The 27,519-nt window shown below is 37.4% G+C and overlaps 1 protein-coding gene and 1 long non-coding RNA gene across 2 annotated transcripts; both read right to left on the reverse strand.

The window, feature by feature from the left end:
• Positions 1-4,506: 4,506 nt before the first annotated feature.
• On the reverse strand, positions 4,507-21,840 carry LOC121732350. Its single transcript, XR_006036357.1, has 3 exons — positions 21,774-21,840; positions 16,725-16,726; positions 4,507-4,518 (listed from the first exon to the last, which is right to left on the reverse strand). It is a non-coding gene; the product is annotated as an uncharacterized LOC121732350 (long non-coding RNA).
• On the reverse strand, positions 6,358-11,100 carry LOC121732348. Its single transcript, XM_042122202.1, has 4 exons — positions 10,919-11,100; positions 10,277-10,484; positions 7,461-7,553; positions 6,358-6,614 (listed from the first exon to the last, which is right to left on the reverse strand). The coding sequence occupies exons 1-4, from the start codon at positions 11,030-11,032 to the stop codon at positions 6,406-6,408; spliced, it is 624 nt and encodes a 207-aa protein (XP_041978136.1). The 5' UTR covers positions 11,033-11,100; the 3' UTR covers positions 6,358-6,405.
• Positions 21,841-27,519: the final 5,679 nt, after the last annotated feature.

Consider the following 27,519-nt stretch of genomic DNA (forward strand, 5'->3'; position numbering starts at 1 on the left):
ACTTAAAAGACTTAATATTATGCTGAGATAATTTTGAGTATACTTCATACACCCCCATGATGCAGATGTCATCCATAATCCAACTACCACAAGAGATTTGAATGGTTTGTGACGTTCTTGGCCTGAAAATTTTTCTGTCAAATCCGAATTTTCAAAATATGTTTACTTCTATGAGTAGATGTCTTAAGCCATTTCTGATTCTGCACGATTATTAGGTAATTGAGCGTGACGCCACTTTACAGCGAGCAGTTACAGAGATATGGGTGTTGACACAGAGAGTCAGACATAGGTACTTAGCAGTAAGGAAATAGTCAATAGAGTGACGACAATGATAGAGTTTTCTAAGAATAATTCTAAATTTGCTGATAGGATAATATTTTAATCTGAGCCAGTATCAAAATCTAATAATAATGCTAAAATGTGTCAATGTGTAACCTCTTCACATTAAAAGAACTGATCCGATTTTGGTGATTTTAGGATGACCACGCGCAAGCACCAGGCATAATATTATGTCACTGACGCGGAGCTGGGTGGAGAAGAGCTTAGCGGTGCCCGAATTGACCACTGTGCTCGAAATCCCCGCTCCGCCTCAAAGGAAACAGCACGAGCGGGGTGGAGCGGAGCTGAGCGGATATTCATAATAAAAATACAGCGAGGCGATGCGATGCGGAGGACAAGGAGCATTGGGGTGCAGAGTGGAGGACAGCGGTGCGGAGCGGGGCGGTGCGTGACCGCGCGCAGTGCCTCAGTCAATCATTCAATCGATTACAAAAGTATGCTCCGCTCCGCTTTGCTCCATTCCACTCCACTCCGCTCCGCTTCAGTGGAAACACTGACACCTTTTCACCGCTCTCCACCGCTCCTCTCAGCTCCGCGTCAGTGGAAACGCGGCCTTAAGATTGAACTCCACTATCGAAATATCGATTGTCTAAGTACCCAGATGAGCTAATTCACGACTATCCCTGCTCAATGCTAGTCACCCCCCTGGGGCTATAACCCTAAAATACGTCCACATGCGTACACTACCCTGCTGGGATCACGCCGGCGACAGGTTAACGAACTTCTATGGTAGGGACAACAAAAAAGGAAAAAAAATAGGTTTTATTCCCAATGTTGTGTTGCCCGCAATTTCGAAGGTGTGCTACGAAGTTAAGGTTTTTTCGTGAAAATCCGTTATTTTTTAACCCCCGACCATAAAGAGGGGTGTACTAAGTTTGACGTGTCTGTCTGTCTGTCTGTCTGTCTGTGGCATCATAGCATTCAAACGGGTGGACCGATTTAGATCTAGTTTTTTTTTAGTAGTGAAAATTATTCCAAAACGGACTTAAAAGACATTGGAAATACTTTCGTATCTGATAATATAATATACAGTGTGTAACAAAAACTAGTGATAATACTTAAGGGTGTGTACATGTTCCTTGTAGAGAGTTCACTGTGAAAGTAGCAGCTCTGAAAGACGAACATTTTTTTTCACTTTTGTATGGGCAAGGGCCTGAGCGTCACGAGTTTCCCCATACAAAAGTGAAAAGAAATGTTCGTCTTTCAGAGCTGCTACTTTCACAGTGCACTCTCTACAAGGAACATGTACACACCCTAAAGTATTATCACTTGTTTTTGTTACACCCTGTATATCCATCGTCTTAATCTATTCAGTAGTTTAAGCGTAAATAGTTAAGAGGCAGATACAGACAGGGAGACAAACAGTAATAACTGATAGATCTAATATAGCAGAAAAACCTAACTCCTGAAGTTTCAGCAAACGTAAAAACTTCAACATAATATCGAAAATACCAAGAAAACTGATAAAATAATTCATCTAAGTCTAAGTTACTTGGGTATGAAGGAAGACGCATGTTTTTAAAAAAAGTCAGCCGTTAAAACTTATCCCATTTCGGGGGCAAATATTAACAGTTATTATGAAGAAATACTCAAATTCCATAATGATTTACCATCCTAAATTAAAAGTTTTTTCTGCGCACCGTACCGTCTGGTATTGAAAAGCTCTGAGGCTGTGCGAAGCTTTCGTGCTTTCTTCGCATTACTATTCAATGTACGGAAAATAACGTAATGTTTGGAATTCACGGCTGCTGCTCGGATGTTTTGTAACATCCTGTAACTTGTATACTTCGTTTCGTTTAATTTGGATTTTAGTAAATTAAACCTAGACTACTGCAATGCTAACTTTGCACCGTACCGTACGAAAAATAATACAGTGGTGTAGTTGAATGAGTTTCACTTTTTTAGATTTTGATCAAAATAAATCATAACTCTGTTTCTTGGACTTGATTTAAAGTATTTTTTTGTGTAAAAATCATAATTTTTAATCACTAAATAATATACTTAAACAAGGCAATATCTTATATCTTTAAACGAGCAATTCTTGTATATATTAGATATATATATATATATATATATATATATATATATACATATATATATATATATATATATATATATATATATATATATATATATATATATATATATATATATATATATATATATATATATATATATATATATAATTGAAATTTTGTATATAGGGGGTTTCGGGGGCGATAAATCGATCTAACTAGGAATCATTTTTAGAAAATGACATTTTATTTGTGTTTTATCGAATACCGAGCAAAGCTCGGTCAAATAGCTAGTATAATATAATAAGATACGACAGTGTGTCTATCTGACTGTGTCTATCTAAGTACTCTTCACGCACAAACGGCTGAACAAATTTTGATAAAAATTACAAAAATACTCTAAGTCATCCGAAGACAAAAGTTTTAATAGCGGGCCAAAAAAACCTTTGATTTGCGAAATAAAAAAAGCAATATCTTATAATCAACCTCTATTAAAAGGTTGAAATTATTTATCGAATCCATTGAGACATAACAAGCTAATTTTGTTCAATAATTTACTGTAAAATTCAGGTCATAGCCAATTCCCGAAGCGAAGCTCCAGATATATCCAACTTTTGCTATAATGAGATAATGGTGTCGTGACAGAACCGATTTTTTTTTTATTAAATAAGGGGGCAAACGAGCAAACGGGTCACCTGATGGTAAGCAACTACCGTCGCCCATGGACACTCGCAACATCAGAAGAGCTGCAGGTGCGTTGCCGGCCTATTAAGAGGGAATACGCTCTTTTCTTGAAGGTTTGCAGGTCGTATCGGTCCGGAAATACTGTTGGTGACAGTTCATTCCAGAGTTTTACAGTGCGCGGCAGAAAGTTACGCGAAAAACGCACTGTGGAAGACTGCCACTCATCAAGGTGATGAGGATGGTATGTTTTTCGCGTGGGACGATAGCGAAAAGTTGCAGGTGGTATGATTCCGAACAATTCCTCAGAGCACTCCCCGTGATACAACCGATAGAGGATGCAGAGTGAAGCTACATCTCGGCGTAATTCCAGGGGGTCCAAGCTGTTTGAAACACTATGGCAGTCAACAATTTGAGCAGCCCTTCGTTGGATACGATCCAGAAGGAGCATTTGGTATTTTGGCGCCCCTGCCCAGAGATGAGAACAATATTCCATATGAGGCCGAACCTGCGCCTTGTAGAGTTGTAGGCGTTGGTCCGACCTGAAGTACTGTCTCGCTCTGTTAAGAACGCCAAGCTTCTTCGAGGCTAATTTGGCCTTACCCTCAAGATGATATCGGAACTGGACTTCGCTCGATATGTTGACGCCAAGTATCTCAATGCTAGGGGAGATGTTTAAAGGTTTTTAAACGACCATTGGTGACTTTTTAGTGGTGAACGCGCAGACTTGTGTCTTGGCGGGGTTGAATTGGACTAAGTTACGTCTACCCCATTCAGAGACCTTCTCCAATGAATTCTCCACCTTAGACACAAGTTCGTTTCGACTCTCAGTGACATTTTGCCGAGAAATATTAGGAAAGCCGGTATACACAGCATCACCTGTACTATCATCCGCATAGCAATGAATGCCGTTGGCTTGTAACATGTCATTGATATGCAGTATGAATAGAGTAGGCGATAGCACACAGCCCTGAGGGACACCAGCATTAACAGACTGAGTTTCCGAGCATTCGCCGTCAACTACGACCTTTATGCTTCTGTCTGCTAAGAAACTAGTGACCCACTTACATAATTTCTCGGGCAGCCCGTATGATGGAAGCTTTGATAGCAGCGCTTTATGCCAAACCCGATCAAAGGCTTTCGCAATGTCCAAACTAACAGACAATGCCTCTCCCTTCGACTCAATTGCCTGAGCCCAACGATGAGTCAGGTATGCCAAGAGATCACCAGCCAAGCGACCCTTACGGAACCCGTATTATTTGTCGCTTAGCAATCCCTGGCCGTCCAAGTATCGAAGAAGCTGGCTATTGATAATGGATTCCATTATCTTCGAGAAGAGAGAGGTTATAGCGATTGGTCTGTAGTTGGAAGGATTTGAGCGATCACCTTTTTTGGGGATCGGGTGCACCAAGGTTGTCTTACAGGAAGCCGGGACGATGCCAGTGGAATAGGAGAGCCGAAAAATATTTGATTATCTGCTATGCTATTTTGCCTTTATTGGTTAAATTTGGTCGTAGTCTTCTTTAATTAATCCCATGTGAACTGTACTTTTTGTGAGAAATAAACTAATAATAAACTTGCCCTTTTTAGGGTTCCGTAGCCAAATGGCAAAAACGAGACCGAGAGAATGGAAAAATTATTAAAAAATTTAGGGGTCCCCATAGATACAACTGAAACAAAAATATTTTTTTCATCTAAGCTACCTATGCGTGTGGGGTATCTATGGATAGGTCTTCAAAAATCATATTGAGGTTTCTAATATCATTTTTTTCTAACCTGAATAGTTTGCGAGAGACACTCTTCCGAAGTGGTAAAACGTGTGTCCCCCCCCCCCCCCTCTCTAACTTCTAAAGTAGGGGCATGATAAGTCTAAATAAATATATTATGATGTACATTAATTCTACAAAAACTACCAACGGAAATTGGTTCGAACGAGATCTACCCAGTAGTTTTTTTTATACGTCATAAATGGTAAACCTTAATTTAACTTTCATTAAATCAACTGAAATATGAAAATTAATCAAAAACCTTTTAATTTCATAAAAATAAACCTTATTGCTGCTGCGGAACCCTTCACGGGCGAGTCCAACTCGCACTTGGCTGGTTTTTTATTGTACTAACATCAATCTGCTAACAATACTAATATTTTAAGGAAAGTTATTAATTTGTAATTAGTTAATAGAATCAGGCAATTTGTAATTAAATGATTGTCATGTCCATTTACAGAGGTTGCTTTCAATTAAAATTATTATAATATAAATAATAAAATATTATTATCAAATTCAAAATATTATATGTAGGATCTATGTATCAGAACTATTTCTATTGAGCGTAATAAATAAAATTATTCCCTGAAATAATGTTAGCTTAAGGACTTAGGTATAGTTTGAAAGATTTACTATATTTTAATATATTTATCATCAATTATTGCATTATTACAGCCATAATGTTATTTATATACATAAGTACTTGTTCAGTCCCTTTCACAATTGAATTAAAACACTTCAATGATGAACTGATAACTGATAAGGTACTTGATGACCGCTACTTTTGCGAAATATGTCCACTCGAGCACCATTAGTAATGGATTACTTCACACACAAGTGAGTAAGGTTATCGCACACCGTGGAACTTTTGAGTATTAAGAAAAAGTAAAAGCAACGCATTAACTCCTGTGCTGAAATTTTCTGAAGATAGAAATGGTCATACTATCTAGCGGTGAACATAGGTCATCTCCAACAAAGTTGCTAAGTAATAATAATGGCCTAAACATTAATTTTAATAGCAATACTTTGATTATAATTTAAAAGATTTTTTATAGAACTAATGGACTTATTTTGGTATACCTTAATGTAAGCCATATAAACCGTGGATTCATGGAAATTGGTCTAAAGATTAAGGGATACTTTGATTCTTATATAATTTAAAAGATTTTTTTTTTGTAGAACTAATGGACTTATTTTGGTATACCTTAATGTAGGCCATATAATATTATAAAAAATGGATTCGTGGAAATTCTTGCTACGAAGATTGTAGCAACATTAAACTATACGCTAGCTATAATCAGTGACGGATTAAGACTACTTGATGCCCTAACTAAGCAATGCATGCCTGTGGCACACCCGTGGGTTTCAAGTATTTGTAATATTATGTCAACTAGAATTGGTCTTTGCCTTTTACCGCCTAAAACATTAGTTTTTTTTTTCTAAAAACTTGTTGGTGTAGGCAATTGCTTAATTTGATTAAGGGTTAATCCGTCACTGGCTATAATATAATGCCAGAAAATGAACCAAAGGATCTGACAATAAAAATCGCTTATTACATAAAATAATTTATTACCAAATAATAATACAGCTTCACCACCTACAAATTATTTCACCATAGCGAAAATCGCTGCTAGGATGCTCAGTAGGATGGACATCTTTGATGTCACAGCAGAGTTGACCTTGCAGGATTCACCAGAGTGGGAGACGGTGGTCCAGGGGAGGTTCTGCAGGTCGGTGCCGTCGACAGCCGCATTGACGGTGGCGAGGTCACTCGATGACAGCGTCGTGCTTCGTGACAGTTTCCAACCGTACACTACGAATGGTGAAAATATTATTCAATTGGTAAGGTGGGGTCTGTGAGACCAGAAAGTTATTATAACATATTATAATTTTACATGTATCAATGATAAACAGGTAATTTAATTACTATGCAATGCCAAGTGACATGGTTATAGATATTAATATAATAGCCACAAGTAACTAGCAAAAAATAACATTATCGCTGTAATGAAAAACCCGTTATTCTAACCGTAATAACTAATTATTATTATTTTAAAAATAAATTTTCAACTCTCTAGGACAATTTCTATATACATGGTGTAACAAAAATAAGTGATAATACTTTAGGGTGTGTACGTGTTCCTTGTAGAGAGTTCACTGTGAAAGTAGCAGCGCTGAAAGACCAATTTTTTTTTTACTTTTGTATGGGGAAACTCGTGACGCTCGGGCCCTTGCCCATACAAAAGTGAAAAAAAAAAATTCGTCTTTCAGAGCTGCTACTTTCACAGTGAACTCTCTATAAGGAACACGTACACACCCTAAAGTATTATCACTTATTTTTGTTACACACTGTATAAACATCCATACTAATATTGTAAATGCGAAAGTGTATCTGTCTGTCTGTTTATTACCACTTCGCGTCCAAACCGCTACCGATTTTGCTGAAATTTGGTATAAAGATACTTTGAGTCCCGCGAAAGGACATAGGATACTTTTTATCCCGGAAGAATGTACGGTTCCTGCGCGACAAACGAAGTAGAGACTAGCGGGCTTCATCTAGTATTGGTTAATTTGGTGTCTTAGATAAAAACTTTTGGCTACATTTGAATATTTTACATATTAATTAGGCGCAGTATTATCAGTTTAAAACATTACTAACCTGCTTTTGTATTATTCGCTACGTCTCGACAGCCATAGACCAGCGCGTAGTTTGTGGAGTCCGTTATCAGGACCCTCAAATAAATTACGACACCTGTAAAACAGTTAAAATGTTATCTATATATTAATACGTGAGAGAAAAATTTTGTAACCCTTTTTACGAAAAATGGGGAAACGTAGGTGCATACAATTTCGCACAGTTATAGTTTATATCAATGATGTTACTGTATTTTAGAAACTCATTGTTTATATGGTGAAGGAGTGCATCGAGCTAATATTATTTTAAAATGATGCTTTTATTTATAATATAAAAATGAGTCGCTAAATGTGTTGCTAAGCGCAAAACTCGAGAACGGTTGGACCGATTTCGCTAATTCTTTTTTTTAAATATTCCTTGAAGTACGAGGATGGTTCTTACGGAGAGAAAAATTCTAAAAAATAAAAAAAAAAACCTGAAAAAGTCTAAAAACAACACTTATATATAAAAATTACGACAGTATATATTATGTCTATGATAAAAATAGATTTTCAATTGTGTTAGTAACGCTAAAACTCGAAAACGGCTGAACGGCTTGGGCTAATTTTAGTCTTAAAATATTCGTAGATTTCCAGGGAAGGTTTTAAAGTGACACGAAGTTCACCGGGACAGCTAGTCATATATATTTTTAACAAATAAAACGTTACACACAACGACACTACTACTAGGAAAAATGACAGATTTTTGAGTGACAAGCCTATACATACGAATTATACTCTTTTATTTATTGTTTTATTTATTTTTAGAGATTATTGGACATCTCTCGAGGAGGCCTTCACCCTCAAATAAGAGGGGTTCACGTAGAAAAACTTGTAAAATAATTGACAATCAATATAATAAAAAATATTGTACTTGTAGCAAAATCCTTATGTTAATATATTTTAATTTAATTAATTTTTATACTTACCAATCAATTTTGCATGAATGTCAATTGTAATTATTCTGATAAATATATTATTAATCAATGTATAACAATTTCAATATTATCTATTCTGGAACTTTAAATCATGTAAACTGTAGACAATCGTGAAATAAAAGGCTTTTTTATTTTTTTTATTTTTTTTATTTTTTATTTATTGTTGAAGTCTGTTGACAACAAGTTGACAAATTGAAAATTGATTATTGTTTTTTTTTATTTAATTTTAGATACTATTAGACAATGCTTAAACGGCCAGTCTGAGATCAGCTGAGTCCCAGAGACAAGAATTGAAAAAAACTATGATGAAGTCTATGATGAAAAACTCAAAGCAGATATGTTACTATCGCGAGCGTTGTGAAGATTCAAATACGGCCCAATTGGGCCGTCTGTTATTTAGTCTGCATCGAGCGCAGTCACGAACGAGCCGCGTCTTGTCTTACCTAAATAAATTGAAAATGACGTCGTGCGTGTTTCGAAAATATACCAATTATGACTCGAAAGTAAACAAAACACATGGAATCTCTTACCACATGTCTTGATTGCAATAAATACCTCGATTATTTACATTTTCAATTAATTTTTCGAACAATCTTGAAAAAATCGAATTTTCGTCATAGCTCAGGCGAAGAAAGAGACAGCGATACGATTCGACGTTTAAAAAAAGAACTGTCTCTTTTATGTAAATGGTTTTTCGTATCTTTTGTTTCTCTTATCTGTCAATTGAAAATTGTTCGGAAGAGATTTAAGCCGGAAAATAGTATGGACGTAACATATCTGTATACGCAGAATATCATTGGATGAAGTCAATATTTTTTACAAAATATAGGTAGTAGTCCTAATGTCGTTGCAAGTAAGGTCGAATTTCGACCATTGGGCGATCTCTAGTATATGTAAATTGACTTGTGTCATTTAGAAATTAGTAACCTACAATCATTACAGTATTCCGAAATTAATAATGCGCATGAATGACGGTGAATAATGACCGTGTTACAAAAGCTACAGGAATATCACGACGAACTTTGACTAATACATATGTATCTTAAACGCAATGCAATTAGACAATGCAATATCGTCTACCGTCGCTCGGGAAATACGACCGTTGCCGAAAAAATTCGAAAACTTCTATGGGCATTATCACTTTGGGAGCACTGTATCTAAGTATGTATCAGAGAAGTTGATTCATAGTCAGATGGGGAACCTTCGTATTTTGGTCGCGTTGTGTCCTGACGTTGTGAACCAAACCAAATTAACATGGATCAATATTCAATTCCATACATAATAATTTCAATTTCATGATCCAACCAAAATATGACGTGGGTTTGTACCCTATAAATATTCTTTCCTTGCTGGTACATATTAAGCATCTTTTGTGCTCACTAGAATAATACATAATTATTATCTAAGGCAATTTGGCATAGAAATGTCCTGTCAAGCGACTAAAAATGGATTACATTTTTTAATAAGGTTTGGTTATTTAAATACAATCTCCAGAAGACATCCCCGGAACTCAATGAATCAAGAAATCATAAAGTCTATTTAAAACACAAATAACAAAAATAATATTTTAAAGTGTCAGCTTCACTATCTTGTTCTTATAAAAACATACGTGTGGCACTCGAAGAATGCTGCGGTAAAGCGATTGCATAGCATTTTCTATCAACTTATGCAATTATAATTCGCATACGTCTAGTCGCACTTCGCAGGCACACAAACACCTATACGATAGACGATGCGTGGCAACGCTGCACCGCTGTGCCGGTCACAGTGGTGTGTGTTAGGTTTTTTCATTACGGGATTTCTTGATTTGGTCGCCGCGTTCAAATAAAGATAAAAGATGAGCAATAGCCTAAAATTTACTCACCAGTAAAGTTGACAGTGATCTTTTTATTCAAATACGCAGAGACGCTACCGTTGAGGTAACGTGCGGTCCCGTTGACCACCTCCCTGATGATCAGCATGTCTGAGCTGGTGTTGTTGGTGTTGGTGCGTTGCCGCGGGGTGATGGAGGAGCACTGGCCGACTTCCAGCTGGTTGGTGATCCGCTGGACCTCCTGCCATGTTGCTAGTGCCTGAAATCACACTAATATTATGAATGCGAAAATGTATGTTTGTTTGTTACCTCTTCGCGCCAAAACCGCTGAACCGATTTTGCTAAATTTTGGTATGGAGATACTTTGAGCCCCGGGAAAGGACATAGGATACTTTTAATCGCGGAGAAATGTACGGTTCCCGCGCGATAAACGAGTTTTGGCGCAACGGAGTTGCGGGCGTCATCTATTGTAACTATAGTCGGTCATCAAAATATGGCTAGGTGTTTTGTTTGTATAATATTATACTAAGTGCTTTTTAAGTTATTGGCCAAAAATCAAATAATTAGCATTTTAAGAATAATCTAAACATCTACAAATGATTTTGGTATAGATTAATTATTATTTTATGTCTTAAAAACTGGCTATACAAAACATTTTCATCATCAGTAAGAAATCACCGTTCTAGAACTCACCGTCATGTTAAAAAAGTCGGTGTCGGTATTGATGGTTTCATTCCCACAAGTTCCAGATACAATTATCTGCGCATACGCAGACGAAAGAAACGCTAAAAATATAAATATATACATTTTTCCACTGGTACCTAAGTTTTTCCACCTGTGTCTACCACGTCTGCGACAGTACTAACTGAAACCGACTATAAAGATAGACTATGTATTGATTAATAAAACTTTAAAACGTTATCTTATCTTGAAAAGGCTGTCTAACACGCCAATGTCTACAAAACCGTTAATACGTTTTAGGATTCCTTGCGAAAATAGAAATTTTGATGACTATTTGAAATAACAAAAGGTGTTTTCGCCGTTTTTCGGCACAGCTATCCAAATTGAGTCTTAGCCTCTGACACAAGCACACGCCATTACTTCCGATCCTGTGCGACATCTTGCCATGCTACAGCTCACAATCAGGTCCTTTTCCACATCATCTCAGCGATATCTAGACGGCCCACCTGTCGTCTGCCAGTCACATTGCCCCACATATGCTGTTGTAGCCGCTTGGTCTCTTCTCTTCTCTCTTATTTGTTCTTCGTGACCAAGCCAGCGAAGTCGGTGAGATATGTATTCCTTGATGTGCGTCGGCATGAGGTCTTCAATTTCGCGGTTTTTCCGTGGCCTCCAACTGCCTTTAAACTTTTGTTCTTAGTAATAATGAAAGTCAATCCAAGAAAAGTTTTTTACTTCATGGTATTTTGTGATAATATTTAAAGCTAAAGCTAAATTATTACTAATTAATTCTTATTTATTATGTAACATAATCTAAAAAATAATAATTGAAACATGTTTTTAAAATAAAATAATTGACATAAACTGTAGCTGCTTGCGAAAAATAAGCACAAGAGAATAAGAAGGGTATCACAGGGCCTAGGTGGATTTGTTTGTTAGTTCACAAGACGTCACAACGCACTTTATAGGGTTACCTACTGAAGGTTCCAACTTTTTATCAGATATGTTTCTACACTTTTTGATATCCACCACAAAAGAAAACCTCTCAAAGCGAAATGTACTTTATATCGTAAATCATGACACTCCCATCGGAGCCGTCCATATTGTATAAAATGTTGAAAAGTGCATAAAATATTGTGCACTCGACGATATATTTTAATATGGCGGTGCGAATCGATTGAGCAAGCACTCGTGTTGAGTGCCTTATCGGCGGGAAAATACCTGTAAATACTGCCGATATGTATAATTTTAGGTGTTAATAATAATTAACACCTGAAAAAATCAGTGTGGGAATATGCGCATGGCCGCCACAAAGGAAGATCTTCCGACCGAGCGAGGTGGTATGCTCGGTCAGACCGAAGCCCACGTGATACATTTCAGCTGTCGTATATATACCGACGCGCTCAGAAAACTTCGATAGTGCGATGCAGGAATGTTAGGCAAATTGTGGGTACCGCCACATCACCCATCTTCCCCCGAAGACCGGAGGTCGAATCTTGAAGTCTTGTCGCTTGAGTCGCCAGTGCCAGGGAGTTCCAGTGAGTCGGAACTGTAAAGCTGCTGCACGGGATCCAGTGAGTCGGATAGCTGCCGTGCGGGGCCGATGCTACGTGCTGACCAGGAGAAATGTGCTCTGCTTGCTGACCGGTCGGTGTAGTGAGAAAGCCCGATGATGCCGATGCGGAGTCGCCCAGGCCGCGGTACATTGCGGCTAGTGGACGATGTACCCGATGAGGCGATATCCTGGCTGGCGCGGTGCGGAGGTGCGGGGAGTGATTTTATTTATTTATTTTTTATTTTTTTATTTTTTTATTTTGGGAAAACTTACAGCTATTTGATGATGCATACATTACAGCTATTTGAAGAAAACTTACAGCTATTTGATGTGATGATGATGAAGGAGGCGTGTTCTGTCGAGGTCACCAATGTGGGGATAGGCGTGGCGACGCTAAGGAAGATCTTCCGACCGAGCGAGGTGTTATGCTCGGTCAGGCCGAAGCCCGATGTAAAATAGGCGAGGCGGTGTAAAATATACTAGGTACGTTGAAGGCCTTGGCGTGGCAGGCTTTCTTACCGCGCCTTCTTCACAGCCCTGGATTTATAAATAGGAAGTGCAGGCCGCGGTCAAGGGGCGAAAGCGCCTAGAGTGGGCGGTAGCGTCCTAGAGGGGGGCAGCAGTATCCTAGGGTGGCGGCAGTTTTTATAATGTCCTACATAAAAAAATCCGGTACTACTTCTTCAGACTGTATTCTGTAGATTCGGAGAAATAATGCTTGACATATCGGTTATGGTATTAAAGGCATTGAAGCCACGCAAGGCAACATGAGGTGAGACCGACCCAACCGGCGAAAGGTCGAGAGCAGAACATATTTTATTTACTTGATTACTTATCAGACACTCAGCCCGCATTGTCGGATCTCGGAACCAAACTAGGAAAAAAGATTTTTTTCATGGTAATGGAAAAACAAGGCCACGACCTCCAAGCTAAAACACTTGCACCCAGAAGCGCGAGAACGCTATGAAATAAATGTCATAATATTTAATTTTTATTTTTTATTTATTTATTTAAATCAGGCTACGTAGGCCCATACAATATATACCTTAATGACTAACATACATAAAAATTATATAAACTTAACAACTACACATTATCACGAATTAACGGCGACGTGACGCGCGCTTCATTCCGGAGTCTCCCCCGGAACCTTCGGTAAACCACATCAGTCGGCCAGAATTCCTCCGCTTCAAAGGTCGGGAGAAGATGCGTCGGTACTCTCACCACAAAGGAACTGAAGTTGACCTTGTGGCGAGACTGCAGACGCTCGACCCTCAAGTGGAGGGATGTCTTCTTACTGATGTAGTCCACGACGTCTTCGACCTCCATGGACCAGTGCAGGCGGGATATGTACGTCGCGGGGACCTCGCTCCGCAGACGCAGCTCAGGTACATATGGCGCGGTGCCGCGATGGTTGCGGGCGGTCAGAAATTTTCGCATAAAATTAGTACTCGTACTACCATCAAAGCCAAAAGACCCTAGTAGTAGAAAGCGACCACAGACCATTTAATCCTAGATTAAAGGTCTTCATATCAGGACCTTTAGATATGGGGTTGCTGAAATGGTACATTAGGACCATAGATTACAACCATAGATTAGAGCCCCAATTCCTAAAGTGTTAAATCGATTCAATGATGGTCACGATCTGTTGGCTTGGTCAAACTCTAACTTTAACGCAACAAAATTATGAAGCCGCCTATGAACAAATCTGATAGTATACCCGAGGAAATTGATTCCTAGGCAGTTGACAGGCCAACGTCATTTGGTCGTATCATGTCAATTCAATGTTATTTGTGATCTGTCGGCTGGGTTTGACGTAACGCGACCAAACTACGTAGGTCCTCCATCTGCATAGGAATCAACTTCTCCGATAGTACAAACCCAAAATCTAGTAGTTTGTTTAGTATTTGGACATTAGTGTCGTAATACACAGACGATTGTCGATAACTATTCAGAATTTAATGCATAATATTTTAACTCCGAACAAAGCATTATACAAATTAGTTTTCAAGCCATTTATAACATGGGATACGATTTGTGTACATTCAACATAAATTAAACGTGGGAGAACCATGCTTCGGCACGAATGGGCCGGCTCGACCGGAGAAATACCACGTTCTCACAGAAAACCGGCGTGAAACAGCGCTTGCGCTGTGTTTCGCCGAGTGAGGGAGTTTACCAAGGCCCAATCCCCTACCCTATTCCCTACCCTATGCTCCCCTATTCCCTTCCCTTCCCATCCGTACCCTCCCCTATTACCCTATTCCCCCTTAAAAGGCCGGCAACGCACCTGCAGCCCTTCTGATGCTGCGAGTGTCCATGGGCGACAGAAGTTGCTTTCTATCAGGTGACCCGTTTGCTCGTTTGCCCCCTTATTTCATAAAAAAAATATTTAAAACGCATTTAAAAACGAATATTACTTAATTAACTGTAATTAATTGAAGATTCCGACAGAAGCCCCATACATTATCTATCAAACTCTTCATTTAATTGAAGTTTAATTATTATCATTAAATAATTGAGGATATCGAGGTTAAAGCGTAATAATCCTGTACGAATCTCTTAAAAATCCTGACCAAGCCGAGGTATGAGATATTCTGGAGAGATATCACGGCTTATTAGAAAACCTGTGGGTAAAATTACCTTTAAAGTGTCTGCAAAGTGATCCCCAAAACGTGGGAGAATGAATAAAAAAAAAATCAGCCAAGTACGAGTTGGACTCGCGCACGAAGGGTTCCGAACCACAATAGAGCAAAAATAGGCTAAAAATTGTGCTTTTTGTATGGGAGCCCCCTTAAATATTTAATTTATTTTGTTTTTAGTATTTGTTGTTATAGCGGCAACAGATATACACAATCTGTGTAAATTTCGGAAGTCTAGCTATAGCGGTTCTTGAGTAACTCAAGAACCGCTATAGCTAGACTTCTGAAATTAGTCCTATAATTCTGAAATTAGTAGCTCCAGGGTAGCCTGGAGACCTCAGAAATCTCAGTAATAGGGTCCCGTTTTTAACCTTTGGGTACGGAACCCTGAAAAGGATGTTTGTAGACATTTTTGATCAAGGAATCCGTTTGATCGTTTGCCAATTTTATTTTGTCGTATCGTATCGTATAAAATTATAGTGACAACGAAAACGGTGAAGCATTAGTTTGGAGTTCTTTTGAGGGCGGAGCGGAGGGTGCTTCGAAAGTTTTGAAATTAAAGTACTTGTTTCGGTGAGCAAATCTGTTTGTTTTGATTTATTGTGCTATAGAAGACTTTTACTCAATTTAACAGAGATATTATATTAATATTCAAACATCGTAAATCTGGTGGCACGGTAGTGCCCCCGACAAGACGAGCCAAGCAAAGAACTACCTAAATATTATACAATACAATGTGTCCCGACACCGGTGTCCGATCCTTTAATGTCATGATCTATGGCATGTTTTATTGACAAATTGGCTCTCAAATTTTCTCTCTCTCTCACGGTTGTGAAATGGTAGCCGTTTTAGTTTATCTCGGGCTTTCACACTAATCTGACCATGACACTAATCTGTACTTCTCATGTAAATATCCTATGAAGATAAAAAAAAAAGTAATTTGATAGCTCAACTTGTGGACTACGCTTACACAGGCAATATGTTATAAATTTCGTGGAATTAAATATAGAAAAACCAAAGTTTCAGAAAAAAATGTGTATTTTTTAATTAATGGCTTTTTGTGAAAAATCTAGCGCATTAAACTGGTTATTTTTTATTTTAAAAAGATGGAGTAGGTTTTCATCTTAAATAATTTCTTTATTTTAATGCTCTAAGTTAGATAGTTTAGAAGTTATAACGATTTTCCTATGAACTATAGGTCAGATTAGTATGAAGTCAAAAATTTTTTTTTTCAAAAGTTGGAGAAAAATAAGTTTGAACTCATGATTTATGGCATATTTTTTGTGACAAATTCTGGGTGGAAGTTTTTATGAGACTTTCATCAATTTTATGATTTAGGACATGAAAGTTTACACAGCACCGTTATCTAGACAGTAACTAAAATTATTGATTAGTAGAGTAGAGAACCCAATAATGTGCAAGAAATACACTCCTAAAGAAAGAAGAAAAAAAAAACACTAAAAAGACTGCCTAGCATCCTACGAAAACAAAAACTAATATCCAACCAAAAACATTTCATGAAAAATGTTGCCAAGACGACCGCAGGTTTTCCCTGTGAAAAAGATCAGATCTCATGTAGAGCCAAGCTTCTGAATCTACACGGCCTAACTCTATGTACTACTACTTTTCAAGTGCGTTAGTAAAATGCTGTCAGTGCGAGCGCAGTGCTCCGTTCTGTCAGTGGTGAGTGGTGTGAAGCTAGTCACAGAAGATGACAAGGCGAAACACATCAAAAATGTAACTGCGTATCGAAGTGGCCTGTCGAAGCCATTAGAATGTTCACTGTGTAAGTTTTATCATGAGTTTAGGGTCGCGCTTGACGGCCTCCATTTCGCGGTAATGCGTCTGGCGGGTAATGGAAAAACTTGCGGCACGTACAACAGATATTTTACCACTGTAATGAACCTTATGTTACCGAGATAAAGGTCCTGTGAGGGGTAAAATAATCGTGAACAGTCTGCAGAGTTTGAAAGAAGAAAGAACTTGCCAAATCTATTACTTGTCAACATTGACATAAGAAACTAAAGAGGTATTTGCTTGTCAAGTAATGGTATTGTTACAAAGGTTTAATAGTTACTTATAGAACATGTTTTGTGTTATATATTTAACTAGTTATAGTCTTTTCTATTTTGTTCTATAAAAAAACATTGAAGTGCGTAAACCGTACGTCTATCTGGAATAAAAACTTTCCTGTTTCCTGGGATTCAAAGCGACTGCTTACCAAATCTTATCTAGATCAATTCAGTCATGGCTTCAGTGGTACTACAGGAGCTACCAAGCAGACAGACGTTCTTTTACTTCATAACATCAGTGTCAAAGTTTATAATAAAAGTACAAAAGTAAAAAATATATATTTATGGATACGGACACATAGTGCCATCTAGAGTCAAACTAGTGAAACTTATCGGGAAACGCAAACAATATAAAACCCCTACTCGATACTAGATGGCGTTAGGCTTACAGAAATATTCCACACTTGTTTACACGAATAGGGTACATTCTAGAAAGAAATGTTCTGGTACAGTCTAGGAACGCCTCGGCCCATATAAGGCGGGCCAGTCAATCAGTTCAGTTCGAGCAATCTTCGAGGCGACTTCGGAGTGATAACAAGTGATCAATAGTGAGCGAACCAATGAAACCCACGACTTGGCTACGACCTAGGACAGTGATAGTACTTAGTGTTTTGGAGTGCTTTGTGTTAAACCTAGTGCTAGTGAATAAAATCTTCAAGAGAGTCAGCAGGTATTTCTCTCCAAAGCCTTCGAACCCTAGCACGCAACAATATTGACACTATGGTCGAACTCAGTTATATCGACCACGCCGTCTACAGCCGATATAAGTGCAATTGGCCTTATGTAGGCCGTTTTGGCGTATCCAGGCCAATTTAAAATTGGCTTTACCTGTATCAATACAGTATTATCATTCCACCCGCGCCGCATGGCTGCGAGCCAACGAACCCAGAATTTGTTGGATACAGATTAATTGTTTCAGTACACGAGAAGTTTTGGAGGCCTTAGCTACATACGAGGGGAATGCGACAAAAGATTAATGTTCAGAATTCTAGGTTATAAACTTTGTTTAATAGATATAATTTAGTTCAAAAGTAGTCTGTCTGCACGTTTTTCAAACCTTCATGACTGAACCGCTGATTCGATTTCAATATAATTAGGTATGGAGAATAAAGATACTTTGAGTTAGAAGACTTTCCCTGAACGATTTCGCAAAAATATTTTATTAACGTTTGTTACTCTAAGGCGCATCGCAGACGACAGACTATCCGTGACGCACTTTTTAGTCTGTGGAAATAGAACGTATGCAATTATATGCAGTAACGCACACGTCGGCGCTCACGTCACGTCACGGATAGTCTGGCGTCTGCGCTGCGCCATAAGTCATCAGTAAATAGTTAAGTTTTAGCCATAGCTCATAACCTATTAGCGTAGAATTAGTCAAAACTTCGTTAAATTGCATAAATCTTATGTTGTGTGACTTGTGAGCGCTTTTCTCGAGAACGGCTGAACCGCTTTCGCTGATTTTTTAAATTTTTTCGCTTTGTTTGTTAATGACAGACAAAGGTTGTTACCGAGTGAAAAATTACGTGTAAAATTTTAATTTTATATTATATGAATTGACGACATCTGCCGGGTCCGCTAGTTCCAAAATAAAAATTATTAGTACTAGTTATAACCGAAGTAACCATTTTCAGTCGAAAATTACAACGCGTTTCAGTAATATTGATCGTTGTTAAATCATGTCGCGCGACCGGCCCGGGCAATAATAAACTGATTTATTACTTTCATAAATGACTTAAGATATCGACTACACTCGATAATTGCTTTTCGGGACCTTTCGGCCCCTATAATGTCCTAAATATCCGAAATGCTCCTAGTACTTGGAACATTATGATTTGATTCATTTATGAAGAAAATGGTGACTTTTGTTTCAACCCAAGCGATAGCCAGACTTTTGTCTTTTTTATAAAATAAGGGGGAAACAAGTAAACGGGTGACCTGACGGAAAGCAACTACCGTCGCCCATGGACACTCGCAACGTCAGAAGAGCTGCAGATGCTTTGCCGGCTTTTTAAGAGGGAATGCGCTCTCCTATTGAAGGTTTAAGAAAGCTGAAAGTTAGTGTCTAAACACACCATGCCGAAGTTCAGCGGCGGAAGTTCAGCATGATTCCACCTGTAATGTATTTTAAATTACCGATGACACACCATGCTGAAATTACGTCTTATCTTATCTTATTCTCTTCTTATTAAATCTTAATCTTATTTTCTTCGAGATAATTGTAGAAATCTCGTCTCCTACTTCCGGACACTTATGAAAGTTGCTTCTTGCAGCAGACCACCATAAAGTCACCTCCACCTCAAAATACTTTACTCAAAGAAAACCAAGATTCTGCCGTCACATATAATTATAAGCACAAATAAATAAGGATTGTATCAACATGAAAAACCTCTCCGAATGACAAGATTATTACAAAAAATAATACGCTAATGTACGAAGGAACTCTACGTAGAGACGGGAATGTATCGAGAAAAAACATCGACACTTAAATTGATATTTTATTAAATAATATTTTAAGTGAGGTTTCGGTACCTATTTAGATGAGTTATTTAGAGACTTTGCTTTTAAAAAATTAATTTATAATATTAGCATTTATAGATTATTATATTTACAAAAAAAATGAATACACAATAATTCAACTTTATTCTTATGTCTTACTTGCTTGGTGTGTCATTGCCTTATAAGATATTTTTTAGATGTTGCTACATCGTTTTTACAGAAATTATTAATTTATTAAATAGGTACTATTAATTTTATGGGATATTCTGAAAGGGTGTAAAAAATATCTCAAGTCCTTTCCCGGGAAGGAGCAGAAATGGGAAACAATTTCATCATTAAAAATAATAGCTTCAATGGTTCAGGCTCACTTTTGCATTAATGATATTTATTTTTATGAACTTTAGCCTAATAAAGGGTCAATAATAAAAATAAAATAAAATAAAAAGCCTTTTATTTCTTGCCTTACAGTAACATTTCAGTACACAGACAGTATGTTAATTTTGTTATCTATTATTACACATGCAAAATCATTACATATTAATAAAGGGTCAATACTGATGTTTAAATTATAGATTATCGAGTAGTCGGCTTATAGAGAAATTTAAAAAAATATATTAAAAAGCCATATCGATACATGAAACTCTACAATGTACATCCCTACGGCCAAACCTTTTAGAACAAAAACGGGGAAAGCTAAGTATAATGTACGTCCCGTCCCTCGCAGTACTGTGAGATTCCACTGAGTTATGATTACGCTAAATAGACATCGTGAATACCAATTATGGGACTGATGTATGATCGTATGTGAGGAGGCTAAGTAAATACAATTTATAGCGGCTTAAGAGACTTTTTCGTTGGCCCAACCATTGGAAAAATATAGTACATCATACAAAATATAATACATACTGATACTAAACATAATATACGTCAAATTTAATGTACAGTTTGATAGGAAATGTTAAATGGAGATTGCTTTAAAATATTTTCAGAGTGATTAAATTCACTATAAGTAATTTATTAACACCTTCATCGTGGGTATGGCAGACACAATAGCTTTTTCAACGGCTGCCGCATGGGGATTGATGGGTTAAGTGAATTTAATCACTCTGAAAGTATTGTTAGTGGAGTAAAGCACCTCTTAAACAGACATACAGACATAACGACAGAAACCTATCAAATAAATGCTACTCTATGGTAGAGTACAAACAATAGCACCTTATTTACGAACTAAATGTCGCCCGCAACTGTACCTTTTTCCGGGATAAAAGTATCCTATGTTCCTGCTCGGGACTCGAAGTATCTCCATAACATAAAGTTAATATACCTAGCGGAATATAGAAACAAAGGCCTCTGAGCAAAAGAGATGTCACAGTAACACTACGTGGTAAAAAGAAACGTGTGATACATGACAGCAGCACTCTTTTTTTGACGTCCAGTCGGCACGTGCCGCACGTTGACAATTTAATCTCATAGAAATCATGTTCAATCATGCTTGTGTAGCATATTTTTACACACAGATGAAACCAATTTCGGTTACGTTTGACAGCTCGAGATTGTTGCTCTATTCCGCTAGGTATATTAACTTTATGCTCCATACCGAATTTCAGCCAAATCGGTCCAGCGGTTTGGGTGTGAAGAAGTAACAGACAGACAAATAGACACACTTTCAAGTTTCACGTATATAATACGTTAGTATGGATGGATGGTACATTACCATGTTTTCACGGAAAACATATTTTTTAACAAATACGCTTTCAATATTAATATGTGTTACATATTAGTAGTCTATTCGTTTGTTTGCCTGTTTAGTGTTTATATTACAGTAATCACTACAGAACTGATAATGAGATAATATCAACAGAAGTCTCGCGCGTCATTTGACAATGATCAATATGTTTGGAGCACCCTCGACGTCTCGTATCATTGGATGAGGCTGATCATTTATTTGCGTCGTTTTTTGTAAATCGGTGTTTATCAACCTGTGGGTCGCGACCGCCTGGGGGTCGTGAAACTTCTGTAGGGGTCGCAAGAGGTAGAGGAACTATTTCAGTAAAAAAACAATAAAGGTACACGCCCTCTCTGATATTATTTCACATCACATTTCTCTCCGTAGGACTGCTGGAAGAAATTTCTGTTAGAGCTAAGCAGTCGTATTTCTTTCTGTGTATAATTTTATTTAAAAAATTTGTATATGTGAATCTTTTAATGCAAATAAAAAATTAAAAAGATTGTCATATTAAGTAGGAGAATTTTAAGGAATTATTCATAGACATAGGCACATATTCATAAAAAAGCAAAAGGTAAGGTGGGGGGTCGCGAAATATTTTTTCAAACCTTCAAAGGTTGAAAAACATTGTCGTAAACAATCCCGGAATCCCGGAGCTGAGCCCGGGATCCCGGGAATGAGGGATTTCCCGGGATCGCGGAATGAGTGATGTTCGGGGCTCGGGCGGCCGCAGCATCTGCATAGCGACGACAATGTTTGTTGTGATTTCAACTGATATTGATTGCTTGGATATAACTAAATAGTAGGTAATAATAATAATACAGTAACAAATAACAACCTTTTGTTACATACTGAACTTTTACTAGGGCAAAGTCATAAAAATCTCGATTTTGGTAGCATTTTTTTGTGTGTGTATGTGTATCGAGTTCTAGAAAGTAGTAGCGTTGTCAGTAACTTTAAAAATAATTATTATGAACTAGCGCTCTGTCACAATTGAATTTGCCCATTTATAAAGTACTAGCTATTTGACCGAGCTTTGCTCGGTATTCGATAAAACACGAATAAAATGACATTTTCTAAAAATTGTTCCTAGCTAGATCGATTTATCGCCCCCGAAACCCCCTATATACTAAATTTCATGAAAATCGTTGGAGCCGATTCCGAGATTCCAATCATATATATATATATATATATATATATATATATATATATATATATATATATATATATATGATTGGAATATTAATTACTTATTTTAAATTGACGCTTTGAGAAAAACTTAGTTATTTGAACAGGATTTTAGTTAAAAAAATAAATCTTAAATTATTTTACTGGATGTAAAAGATGAAATGGATGGCTAAGTTGCTAAAGAAACAAAACATCTGCTCTACACAAGATAATCTGAAATTAAATTATACTAAAAAATCAATCTGAACTTTCAAAGCTCAATATCTCATTTTGGCGAAATGTGCACTTATCATGTTTGACCAGTAAGCAGACGATATACAAAAATAGGTATACGAAAATCAGTTTTCAGAGCAATTCTAAGCAAAATTCGTGGTAAAATTTAAAATCAGCGGAATTATGTTTTATCTCGTGTTTTGGGACTGGCAAAACATGGCGGTTGTTGGCGGCTGTTGGCGGCCCGCCAGCGTCGCTCGCCAGCTGATTACGACCTACGTGTTACAGACAGACTCACAAACAATTAATATTATACATAGTGCTCGACTTAGGCGATCTACTTAGCAGGTTCTACAAGCGGTTTGTTCTTATTAATTTTGATAAAAATGTGCCTTGTACAGTTCTTTAAGAACTTTATTAAGGTGTTTTACAAATCACGTTAAAGTTATGCTGTTGGGAATTCACGCCAGAACCCATTTAATTTATTTAATGATCTGTGGCATGATAGTAGTTTGAGTTTAGTTTATTAACATTGTAATTTTTCAGGAACCGTCTCTTTTGATCACGCTTTTGCTTGGGAGCTCTGTATTTCCAGTAGAACTTTGCATACGTATTATGAGCCAATGACAATGCAATAATTTTGTTAAACATAAAAAGCGTGTTTTTTAGTTATTTTAACTGTATAAAATCTTTAAATCTATTTCATTAAATTTCATCTAAACACTCCGGCGACTTGGACATGAAGAGAAACTTCGCATTTAAAATCTTCAAAAGTCAATGTCCATTGTCCATTTTAAAATTTGGAACATTATATCCACGCGACGCACACAATATTATGTAAATGGGCAACACCCGACGCAACCCCGCGCGACCTTATCCCACATACCTCCCTCCAGACCCCATCTGCCCCTTATGTTTGTTCCCTTATTGAAAATGTCATTATTACTATAAGTTAAATAATAATATACTTAGGCACAATTTCACCAACGACAGTTGAATTTAATGCTCGAATTAGTTTTACGTTACCTCTTTCGTTTTTCATATGAATGAAAGAGAAGTCATGAAATTTTAACAAGCTGTTAAGAGGATACCACAGCGGCTAGAGAAATGAAAAAAAAGTACGTGTAATATCTATAGCTGTCTCCCTTACCTCAAGCCTATACCGCAGAACGCGATAGAGACAACTGCAGAAAATCCAGAAAATCAACGATTCGTTGTCCCCTGATTCCTTCTCCAAAACTTAACCGATTTAAGTACTTTTTTCATTAAAGATTAAAAAAAGGCTTGAGCTGTGTTCCTATGTTTTGCTTTTTTTGTATAATCTATCCAAATCTGTTTTCTGGACGTTTGAACACAGTGGAAAATCTGGCCATTTTTTTGGGTTTTTGAACGTTCATATCTTATTTAATAATTAAATTATGAAAAAAAAGAAAACATAGGGACATTGTATTAGTGGCCGTAGATATTCAGGAAAAAAATTATAACTCTACTAGCATTATCCAGGGAGGAAACAGGGGACAACGTTTGTATGGAAAAAATGGCGGTGTGGAATCCTCTTAACACTAACAGACGATGAAATTGACCCTTAGTCGAAATAATGAGAAGACGCTTCACAATGCAATGACATACTTTACACTTTACAAATCAAGCCATTTTAGTTACACTGGCGGCACCCAGTGAGATTTATTGAATTAAATGATAACTTAACTTAATTAATTGCAGAGTTTGACAGAAAATTAGATGAGTGTGGATGTAAGCTGTTGTGAGAAAACGTGGGGTAGAACTCAGGCATATTGACACGTGCGTAGACCTACGTAGCCAACGTCACGTTTCTAGCTTGACAATACCTGTAGACTGTAAAGTGCAAACAAAAATAATGTGAAGAAGTATTTTGGGGCAAAGCACGAGGCTAGTTAAGAAATTAAATTGAGTAAGAAGTTTTGTATCTAATTTCGAAATTTTCATATTGCCTTTGTGGCTTCAGTCTCGAAATCAGCGGGCAGCGGGGCGGGAGCGGCGCGTTCATTAATTATAATATTATGGATAAGTAGACGGACACCGCGCGCTAAGGAACTATCCATATAAATGTATTATTACATGCTGGGGTTCGGAGGATTTCGAGAGAAAGACCTGCTGACAACACAAAGCACTAGGTCTAAACATTAACCAAATCGTAGGTATCACTCGTGATCACTTATTTTCACTCCGAAGTCGCCTTCTTGATAGGTCAAACTGAACTGATTCACTGGCTCGCTTCCCTGCGGCTATTTAAATGGGCCAAGAGGAGTCCCAGACTGTTCCAGAAAGTTCCTTTCTAGAACGTACCTGACTCACGTAAGTTTCCGGTATTCCCGCACTTAATGCCATCTAGTATCGAGTAGGGGGTTTCACGTTGTCTTTATTCTCCGAGTGGTTCTACCAGTTGTCGCTAGATGGCGGTTGGCACCAGTATTTTTGTGTGTTCGTAACAGTATAATATAATTGAAACGCGCGCGTCACCGCCGCTCCCGCCCCGTAGCCCGCTGATTTCGAGACTAAAGGCTAAAATTATTTGCGCTGTTTTTTTCCCCAAAAAAAGACAGAATCAAAGAAATCTAACGGATCTAACCCGTTCCCCAAATGGCACAAATGGCACGCCGACCAAAAAGATTTTAATTAAGATTTTTCCGCAATTATGCGTGAACAATATTCCCGGCGCTGAGCTGCGCGATATTATCGCGCGATAAATCATCGCCTTTATGTGAGCTTTTTAGGGTTCCGTATCCATAGAGGGTAAAAATGGGATACTACTAAGACTTTGCTGTAGCCGTCTGTCTGTCACCAGCCTGTATCTCAAGGATAGGAAGAATTTTCACATTTTTTTCTGCTATCGCTAATAATAAAAATCGACCAAGTGCGAGTCGTGTGCGAGTCACGAAGGGTTCTGTACCTCTATATAGCGAAAATAGGAAAAAAATGTTTTTTTGTATTGGATATAAATATTTATTTTAATTTGATTTTAGTACTTGCTGTTATTGCGGCAAGAGAAATTACACAATCTGTGTAAGCAGAAGTCTAGATATAGCGGTTTTTATGGTAAAGCGGACAGACATCAAAGTTTCAGTAATAGGGTCCCGTTTTTACCCTTTGGGTTTTGGGTACGGAATCCTAAAAATGATATTATTTACCCATACAATTTATGGCAACAGGTAGTCTTCAATATTAACAAAATACTGCATTGTTTGTTATTTAAAAGCTGTTTAAAAGTAATCATAATAAAATTATTAAAATAAAATATTTCAGAACTCCAACACAAAAAACGCATTTTGCCTTTTTTGCTGTAAATCAATTATTTAACCTAATCACAGAACACAGTACAGAACCTTTCGTGGGCGAGTCCGGCTCGCACTTGGCCGACTTTTATATCTTCGGACTCGGAATATGCTGAGTGGACTGATAAACTTGGACTTTGATAAACTGCGCCAAGGATTTGTTTTAGGTGTAGGTTTTACTGGCCCAAATAAAATGGCTGGTTTTTATGTGTTTCAAAATCGTGTTTGAGTTGTAAAACAATTGAATAATGAAGTGTAATAACTAACGTTTAGCAACATCACTTAAAAAATTATACAGGGTGTAACAAAACTAAGTAATAATAATTTAGGGTGTGTATGTGTACTGCGAAAGTAGCAGCGCTGACAGACCAATTTTTTCACTTTTGTATGGGGAAACTCACAGATTTTAGACTTATTTTCCTGTTCTGAGGGGAAACTCATGACGCGCGGTCGCTTGCCCATACAAATCACAAAAAAATTTTTGCTCTTTCAGCGCTGCCACTTTTACAGTGAACTCTATACAAGGGGCACATATTATATTAATATTATTATAAATTATAATGCAACTAAATTACGCCCGTAACTCCGCCTTATATAAAAATTCGTTTATCGCGTGGCAACCGTACATTTTTCCGTTTCAAAAAATTTGCATACGAAATTTCATCAAAACCGGTTCAGTTGTTTAAGCGTAAAGAGGTAACAGGCAGACAGACACACTTTCGCATAATTAGTATGGATGATAGACATTTAATGTCCTAGCAATTCTCATTTTTCACAAACAAACTCTATTATAAATAAATTATGATTTTTAATAAAACTACCCGCTTCCATTCCGGGATTTCCCCGGCAGCCGGAGAGGAGACAAAGTGAATTTTCATAATGGCGGACGTGACTCCTTGGATCATTTCAGGATTATCCGTTTGTATTTGAATGTGCCTCTACAATTACTATAGATTCTAATTCGTATGTACGGGAAGAAACGTGTAAAGAAATTCTTTAGAAAATACTAGTTAACGCCCGCAACCATTGCTTCAAAATGAGATACTTTATCATTTACCGTACATTTTTCCAGGATAAAAGTATCCTAATAATATAATATTATGTCCTTCCCCGGGACTCACAGTATCTCCATACCAAATTTCAGCAAAATCGGCTCAACTGCTTAGGCGTCAAGAGGAAACAAACAGACAGACAGACAGTCGTCTGTCTGTCTGTCTGTTTCCTCTTCATTCTTCCTGTTGTACGAAAGTTCGTATTTTTGTTTTTATAATCTAATATATAAAAATAAGTCGGGTTATCCTTCCTGACGCCATAACTCCAGAACGCATGTACCGATTTCCACGGTTTTCCATTCGTTGGAAAGGTGGCTCCGTAAGGTCTATAGAAAAAAAAATATCAGAAAAAACT

Source organism: Aricia agestis, chromosome 12 (genome assembly GCF_905147365.1).
Source record: "Aricia agestis chromosome 12, ilAriAges1.1, whole genome shotgun sequence".
Taxonomy (NCBI): domain Eukaryota; kingdom Metazoa; phylum Arthropoda; class Insecta; order Lepidoptera; family Lycaenidae; genus Aricia; species Aricia agestis.